We start from the raw sequence: 8,406 nt of genomic DNA, 5'->3' as shown, positions 1-8,406 counted from the left end.
AGACCCACAGAAGATTCTCAACAGCACTTGGACCCACAGAAATCTCCGAATAGCTTCACTTCTCGAAGTGTCAGGTTACGGCCTGGACCGAAGGCGATAGTACAGAGTGAAGGGGAGAAATAGGCGTGTCCCCCTGGTGGTCACCTGGTGGTCACTGGTGGTCACTTGGTGATGGCAGGTAGGGGTGTCCACAGTAGTTCATTGATCTCTGCCCTCTCTATCTTCCTCCGTCTCGACTCCTTACTTATAGCCAGCCGAGGTTCTCTCTTGGATTCTGGATGTTTGCTTCCGTATGTCTGTGTTCCTCCGACTTCGGCCAATATCTTGGATAGCGGCTCCTTATCTGCAACCAAGCGATTCCCTATCCGCTGCAAACGGCTTCAACGGCTTTCATTCGCCACAAGCGGCTCTCTAGCCACCACAAACGGCTTCCTTCCTGGTGGAAGCCGGCCCGCCTCGGATGACACTTGTGGCTCTGACGCGAAGATTCCTGAAATGACGAGACGGGAGGACAGAAGGATAAAAGGGAGAAGGGTTCACCACACTGAATGTATCTAATGTTTTTTCTCTTCATAGATGGATAGTACTCGTAGAGTAGGCTAGGCTAATTGCATCGACATTACCCTTGACCCTTACATTATTAAGGGTCAAATTCGAATGCCCTCAGGCCAAACATTAATGTCGGGCACCCTGCAGGTATTGCTTCTATCGAATATGTAAAGTAAACACATTAGCATCACTTCGAGATAAGCGCAGACTACTCGTGCTTGGGTCTCAAATGGAAGCTGGCTCCAAAGCCTGGGAAACGAATATAACCGGCGATAAGAGTGGCCACTAGGAGAGGCCTCCTCAGGGACGTCTTATGATTACAGTATGTCTCTATTAACCATAATTATAGCCGCACGGTTAAAGCAGAATGAGTTCATCTCTCGTGCTAGCCCCTTGAGGACCCCTCAAGCGTTAAGCCTCTAAAGGAGCCTTTCCTTGTATACACCGTTATTTGCACCTTAACGTTAATACCTTCTTAACTTCTTAACTTTACACGCGTTAACGTACCCCACGGTCCAATTGAACACTTCTTAAGACCTCGTACAATAAGACATAAGTTAATTCAACTATAACGTAAAAAAATAATTAAAACTACTCGGAACTATCTTCTTCAGATATCTCTTTACTATTCTGACAAGTACGCATATTATGACCGGGCTCTCCGCACGTCCTACAGCGTTGCTGAAGTATCTCTGGCCTCCTCGTACGACTACGACTCCAGCGCGATTTATTATCTAACTCTCCGTTAACTAGCTTCTGAGACTGTAAATATTCTCCAGCTTGTATACGAAGTGATCCTCCATACTGTAAACGTTTTTTTTCTCGTATAATGCCGCCGGCTAAGTGTCTCATTTGCCTTTCGAAGCGCGGCGTTCTCACCCTCTAAAAGAGCAAGCCGGTGCATAACCTGCGTCGTACCCTTCGCAAACTGGTCAAGTGCAGTAAGTGTAGCTGTCGGAGAGCTATTTTGATGCCGTATAACTCGGTTTTTCACGTATTCGGTCTGGGATTGTGCCTCAATTGGGTTATTTGGGGTCTTCGACTCCCAGATAATAGGAAGGCCAGACGAGGTACCCGGAGGTGTTGGAGTATGTAACTTCACATCTAACTGTGAAATCACATATTCCGGATCGTACGGTACGAGTCCTGCCCCTCGGAAACCTCCTTGGATATTTGATATCGTAAAAGTTGCCTGGAACGCTTTTAAGAACGCGGAGAGGAAGTCCTCCTTCGAGATATGGGTAATATGTGCCCGCATAAGATCCTCAATTTCTTTACCGTACGCTCTTTTCAGTGCACGAAAACAGCCGATATCGAGAGGTTGGAGCTTATGCGACGAATGAGCAGGCATACAGAGTGTGATAATAGAGTTCTCTTTACAGTAGAGCTCGAAAGCGGTCGAGTGGTGGCTGTCAGAGAACAGAATGCCATAGGCACCAGTGGGTGTCAGGACACTGAACGCAGGACACCGGCGGGCCGCCGGAGGGGTGTTTCGGACAAAAGACTCCCGAATCATGATTACAATCTATGTGAAGCTTTGGGATGACGAGAGTCAAGATCCTTGGCATCGCCGACCCTGCTGTTATGCCGGGTCCAAGCGGCGGCCTAGCTATCTATATAAGGACCATCTCGAAGTAGGATAGGGAAGGAGTTGTCAGAGCCACAAGTGTCATCCGAGGCGGGCCGGCTTCCACCAGGTAGGAAGCCGTTTGTGGCGAATGAGGAGCCGGGAAGCCGTTTGTGGCGGCTAGAGAGCCGCTTGTGGCGAATGAGAGCCGTTGAAGCCGTTTGCAACGGATAGGGAATCGCTTGGTTGCAGATAAGGAGCCGCTATCCAAGATATTGGCCGAAGTCGGAGGAACACAGACATACGGAAGCAAACATCCAGAATCCAAGAGAGAACCTCGGCTGGCTATAAGTAAGGAGTCGAGACGGAGGAAGATAGAGAGGACAGAGATCAATGCATCACCGTGGGCACCCCTACCTGAGACCGCCAGTGACCACCCGGTGCTACGTAGGAGGGACGCCCGTTACTCCCCATCACTCTGTACTATTGCCTTCGGCCTAGCCGTACCCTGACAACTCCATACGTCAAACCCCGATATTATTGCTTGAGGACTCCGCAGCAGGACTTACTTACTAGCACAAACCCTTACAGACTCTTTAGTGGTTTACGCAGCTAGACTATTAGAGGTTTCGTTACACTATCTCGACGCGATACTCGACAATCTAGTCATAAGCTTACGGAATCAGAAGAGTTAGCGGTCGTACAATACATACTTGACCTAGACTCGCGATCATTTCCTCCCCGGCTCCATGGTGTTGAAACTATGGCTAACCGACTGCTCCGTGACCGTGGCGCTGGATGCGTCGGCGTCAACTGGGCCTCGAACTTCGTACGACGACAACCAGACCTTCGGACGCGTTTTAATCGAAGAATCGACTACCAAAAAGCCTATTGCGAAGATCCTGACGCGTATCGCGCCTGGTTTACGCTCGTACGAAGTACAATTGCGAAATATGGTATCCAAGAGGCGGATATCTATAATTTCGACGAGATAGGGTTCGCGATGGGCTTAATCTTATCCGAGATGGTAGTTACAAGTGCCGAACGACGCGGAAGGCCTCGTACAGTCCAACAAGGCAATCGAGAATGGGCTACAGTAATCCAGGGTATTAATTCGTCCGGCTGGGCTATCCCGCCGTATATTATTGTCGCGGGTTAAAACCACCTCTTATCCTGGTACGAGAATAGCCTATTCCCGTCCGATTGGGTAATCGCTGTAACCAAAAACGGTTGGACAACAAATGAGCGAGGCGTAGACTGGATTCAGCACTTTGATCGCTATACGAAGGATCGTACGAAGGGTGTTTATCGTCTTCTTATCCTCGACGGGCATGAGAGCCACCACTCGACTGACTTCTGTGAAGGTCAACCCTCGCAGACTCACTACAACCAGGTGACTTGCAGCTGGAACACCTGCCATGGCAGTGCCAGATGGGAAGCCAATCATAACCCCTGCAGGAGCCCCGCCAAGCGTGGACGACTTAGTCGCGCTCCCTCAAACCTAAGTTTGTGATCTTCTTTCCTTCGCTCCTTAGAGTAGAATCTTGGTCGATAGCACCTAATCGAGGTCTCTACCAATGCGATGCAACCCAGGTCGTGACAACTTCGAGCTATATTGCAAAGAGCATACTATTATTACACTTAGTATGCCTGCTCACTCGTCACATAAGCTCCAGCCTCTCGATGTAGGCTGTTTTAGGGCTTTGAAAAGGTCATACGGCAAAGAAATTAAAGACCTAATACGGGCACATATAACCCATATCTCGAAGGAGGATTTCTTTTCGGCATTCTATAGGGCGTATCGTACGACTATAACTAAGTCGAATATCCAGGCAGGTTTCAGGGGGACAGGACTTATTCCGTACTACCCGTGATATGTGATTTCACAGCTGGATATTAAGCTACATACGCCTACACCTCCTGGGAGCTCATCTGGCGCCCCCTTAATCTGGGAATCAAAGACTGAAAATAACCCAACCGAGACTCAATCCCAGTCTGAATACGTTAAAAACAGAATCGTACAGCATCAGAATAGCTCCCCGACGACAATAATTACGGCTATTGACCAATTTTCACGTGGTGCGACGGCTGTTATGCATCGGTTAGTTTTACTTGAGGATGAGGTTACTACACTTCGGAAGGCCAATCAAGAGCTAAGCCGTCGTCGAAGGACTAAAAATCGACAGCTACAAGATGGAGAATCTCTTAATTTACGAGACGCTCAGGACTTACAGTCTCAACGGGATATTGAACAGCAGCTACAGGATGATATACGTGTAAGTCGTCGTCGTACGAGACCGGCCGAACCACGCCGACGGCGCTGTAGGGTCTGCGGAGAGCCCGGACATAATGCTCGTACTTGTGAGAATGATAAAGATACGTAGGAGGAAGAGGATTATGATTAGTTTGAATTATTATTTTTTAGTTTAGTTAAGTTATTGAAGTTATTCATACGGTGCCAAGAAAAAGTGGCCAACTTGCTTGTGGGGTACGTTAGTCCCCTCATGATCATGATCACCAATACAACCCTCTTGCCTGTATTGCTAGCAATACAATCAACGGCCCATCCCTAAAACCCAGTTTATTGTGATGATGAGGATGCATCGCATATATCGGTTAGACTAGGCAGGCCAGTCTTTGTTGGGGCACACAGAGAGATAGAAGTGTGATGTATTTAGGTAAGCTAGGCTAGTGCTGGGGGGCTGGAACCAAGTAGTAGTGGTGGATACGCACGAACCACTCTGACAGCCTTACAAACGAGCACGTTTGCCTTGGTTGTTGACGAACGGAATTCAAAGCTCGAAAGTTCTCGTGCAAGACCCTTAGGTGCACGGCGAAGACAAGCTACACAATCCGTCAGGCCGGAGTCACTTGGCTCGGGAAACCGATACAGCCCCCTGCCAGCTGAGCGGAGCCTCCAGACCGTAATTGGAAACTAGCGCACCGTACGGTATCAATGGCTTGATAAGATACCGTAATGACGGATCCAGCCCCCAAGAACTCGTGTTTCTTCAGATTTTGGCGTTTATCACACCAGGTGGTGGTTTCAACTCGATTTCTGTCCGTTGACTGGCTGACTCCTTATCTACACTCTATTTTGTGCGCCAGGCAGTCACAACTCAGCAATATTGCAGTCATGGGCGGAGTCCCTTCCAAGCCAGGAGATCCGTCTCGTCCCCTCGAGGTGATCGGCGCAGGGTACTCAAGGACAGGCACCTTGTCCGTCCAGCTCGCGCTAGAGAAGCTCCTCGATGGCCCCGTGATGCACGGCGGGACTCATATTTTGTCTCGAGAAGACGGTGTGTATTCAAGCCCCCATGGGAAATCCCATTCTCCTCCAAACCCAGTCCACTTATTTGGTCTCAGCTTTCCCCCGCAAATGGATGCAAGCCTACAACGCACGCCGCGCTGGCGACAAGGAGCTCACGTTAAAGCTTCTCCGCGAATTGACAGCGGGCTATGTTGGCATTACAGACCTACCAGGAATTGGATTTATCGGCGAACTGCAGGAGATCTACCCCGAGGCCAAGGTGCTGCTGGTGACACGCGACCCAGTCAAATGGTGGCGGAGCGTTGAACCTGTTGCCAGGAACTCCACCGTGTGGTGGTTGCCGTACGTTATATTTCCCGTACCTGGGTGGAGGTGGTTCCCGAGTTTGGTAGAAGAGTGGTCGATGTATGCACGGACGTTGCGCGGGCGTACGGATGAGAATACGGTGGCGGGTGGGCCGAGTGAGTATTTCAATTCCTTGCCTTTTCTTTTCTTCTCGTGCCGACTGGTGCGTTGTGCCTAACACGAGACTAAAGATTCAACAGCAGTCCTTGAGGCGCACAATAAGTTCGTCATGGATCTGGTGCCTAATAAGGACCGGTTATTGGTTATGGAGCTCAAGGAAGGCTGGGAGCCGCTGGCCCGGTTCCTCGGCAAGCCGGTACCTGAGGAGCCTTTTCCGAGGGCGAACGATGCTGATTCAGCTGAGCAGACGGCTAAGAAGGTGTTTGGCAAGGTGTTGAAGATATGGGTTGGTATGTTCACTGTTGCTGGAGTAGGTGTTTATGCTGGACGGCGGCTGTGGAAAAGTTGATAATTCTCGAATCGCCACATGTGGGGGTATGAAATCCATCAAACTGAATGTTTCTGTACTTGTTTTGGCCCGTTCTTGCGTTTTCGGACAGGGAGAAGGGATATTGAGACTAGTATCACACAAAGTCCTCACACTACAACACCCAATAGACAATGCGTTCCCTCGCGCTTTAGTGAGTGACCCGCAATCAGTATCCATCTCTCGCCATCCCATCATCATCAATTTGTGTGGATGATGGCTTCTTCCCATACTCCACATCAACCTCGGTTGTCTGAACAATGCCACCATGTGCCAGTATCTCCTCCTTACTAGCAGTAGGTGAATTTTCCCCAGTCGTTTGTCTCTTCATATCCTTCATCACGAAAGACGACATCCCGTACTGAAACTGGTGCCTTGATCCATTTGTGCGCAACTTCCTACTCCTGTCACCCGACATCCCCTCTCCACCAGGGCCGTATCTGGTGGCACCATATTGGTACTGACGGCCCGAAGGACCCTGCAGCGAGCCGAAGACGCCCGGGAACTACTGCGTGAATAATGGCCTCAGAGCAGGTCCTGAGGCCGCCATTATGGCTAGGTTGGTTTCGACGGCCGAGTAGGTGAACCGAATATTGTAGGTGAAGTCCTCTGGCGGGGGAAATAAAGATGTTCCAACCAACCATACCAGGCGTAGCGTACTAATTACGGTCACTCTGGATGTATTTTCTTAGTGTTGTGCCGACAAGGCGAGGGTTGTGTTGGCAACTTACACAGCTCCCAGAAGGAACACGCTCATCAACGCAAACTTGAGTCTACTAGCCATCCTCAAGCCAAGGAAAATTCAAAACGGCAACGCGAGGACCAGTAGATCAGTGAGGATGGTAAGCGCCGCAGTGGATACATAGAAAGCGCCCGTGTCGACGCAGGTTCCTTTCAGTGTGGAGTCCGTGACTCGCTCCCAAAAATAGGGGATGGGTTTGCACTGGAATATGACAGTGATGAATATCCCAACAGCCAGTCCCGAATTGAAAATGTTCAGAACATGGATGGAGTACCGTATGGACCGCCGATGACCACCAATCCGGAGTATGAAGAGCAGGACAGAGCCCTTTACTAGGGCTAGGATCGGGTTGTAGAGGATCTGGATGACGTAGTTCCACATCATGCCATCGCTTAGATTGGCTGCTCTTGGGATATCGTAGACGTGGACACCGAGATATGCCGTCCGCATGCCTAATAAGTAGAATCGTAAGCGTTTCGCAATACCAGGGCTGGTTTTGAAAACACGCTCAAGCAAGGTCACGTACCCATATACGAATGATGCGTGCACCTAGGGGGGAGGATGCTATAATGCAGTAGCGCCCAACTTTTTAGTATCAAATTTAATGGGATTCACCTAACCAGTGGGTCCCCCTACCTTTTCGTATCAACGAAGCACCCGTCTCAGCGATCGAAAGCACCTACTCAGCAGTCAGACTCGACAGACTTGCATGAACTTCGGGTATCTTCCTTGCCATGGCGAGGGAGATAAGGATGTCATCTTTTTAAAGTCAGTCCGGATCAATCGAGAATTCTTGAGACAGCCGACATGTGTGTAAATCTGCACTGTAGGCTGAGCGACGTACCCCATCCAAATTGTTTGACCCTGAGCCTGCTATAGATCCTAAGAGTGACTGACTACTATGAAGGATAGGCATGGAAATAGGAACAGAATGAAGAACCCCGCCTGCTGGAGGGCCGAGTAGGGGTAAAGGCGCTCATCCGTGGGAGACTCATGCCTTTCGGAAACGTGTCGCGCGGCGATGGAATTCCCATGCGCCAAGAACTGAAGTCAAACCCTTCCATGATGTCTGCTTTCTCATCAATGGACTTTTAAAGTTCAGAATGACTTCGAGAAATATTGGTGAGTGCATACGGGTAGACAAGGGGGTTATAAGCCCGGCACATCATAAAGCCATGCTCCAAGCCTAGCATGCCAAGGCTGATCCCTCTAATGTTTTCATCGGGTTTTCTGTTAAGTAGGACCAACTCGTCCCAAAAGTATCTCCCCGCACGACAGGCACAGTCAAGTGAGTGTTTCTCGTTCTTGCACAACCTAGGGGAATGCAACCCCCAATACAGATATACCAAGCCGCGGACTACAACGTGGTGGTTCCATGTGTCTAGGCTATGTGAATGAGAAAGGGAGCCGAATTGCGCGGTCGTTATGATCCTGCCGAGTTGATG

General features: G+C 49.7%; 3 protein-coding genes across 3 annotated transcripts; 2 read left to right on the top strand and 1 right to left on the bottom strand.

Moving 5' to 3' along the window:
* On the top strand, nt 1–614 carry BCR38DRAFT_159808 (uncharacterized protein). Its single transcript, XM_040853773.1, has one exon. It carries the CDS (start codon nt 172–174, stop codon nt 556–558), a length of 387 nt encoding a protein of 128 aa, XP_040718165.1. The 5' UTR covers nt 1–171; the 3' UTR covers nt 559–614.
* Nucleotides 615–5,252: 4,638 nt separating this feature from the next.
* BCR38DRAFT_456274 (P-loop containing nucleoside triphosphate hydrolase protein) lies at nt 5,253–6,201 on the top strand (the record flags this gene model as incomplete). Its single annotated transcript, XM_040861898.1, has 3 exons — nt 5,253–5,415; nt 5,483–5,848; nt 5,933–6,201. 3 exons carry the CDS (start codon nt 5,253–5,255, stop codon nt 6,199–6,201), a joined length of 798 nt encoding a protein of 265 aa, XP_040718164.1.
* Nucleotides 6,202–6,388: 187 nt separating this feature from the next.
* On the bottom strand, nt 6,389–8,025 carry BCR38DRAFT_456273 (uncharacterized protein; the record flags this gene model as incomplete). The annotated part of the gene is made up of 7 exons (XM_040861897.1): nt 6,389–6,659; nt 6,729–6,893; nt 6,951–6,995; nt 7,029–7,413; nt 7,667–7,720; nt 7,806–7,853; nt 7,902–8,025. The coding sequence occupies 7 exons, from the start codon at nt 8,023–8,025 to the stop codon at nt 6,389–6,391; spliced, it is 1,092 nt and encodes a 363-aa protein (XP_040718163.1).
* Between the last annotated feature and the right edge of the window lie 381 nt (nt 8,026–8,406).

The sequence above is a fragment of the Pseudomassariella vexata genome (assembly GCF_002105095.1).
Source record: "Pseudomassariella vexata strain CBS 129021 chromosome Unknown BCR38scaffold_4, whole genome shotgun sequence".
Classification (NCBI taxonomy): domain Eukaryota; kingdom Fungi; phylum Ascomycota; class Sordariomycetes; order Amphisphaeriales; family Pseudomassariaceae; genus Pseudomassariella; species Pseudomassariella vexata.
This window is presented reverse-complemented; position numbering and strand designations above follow the sequence as displayed.

Excerpts from the sequence above, each read along its gene's own strand:
- BCR38DRAFT_159808 (XM_040853773.1), top strand. The coding sequence starts at position 172 with ATGGCAGGTAGGGGTGTCCACAGTAGTTCATTGATCTCTGCCCTCTCT.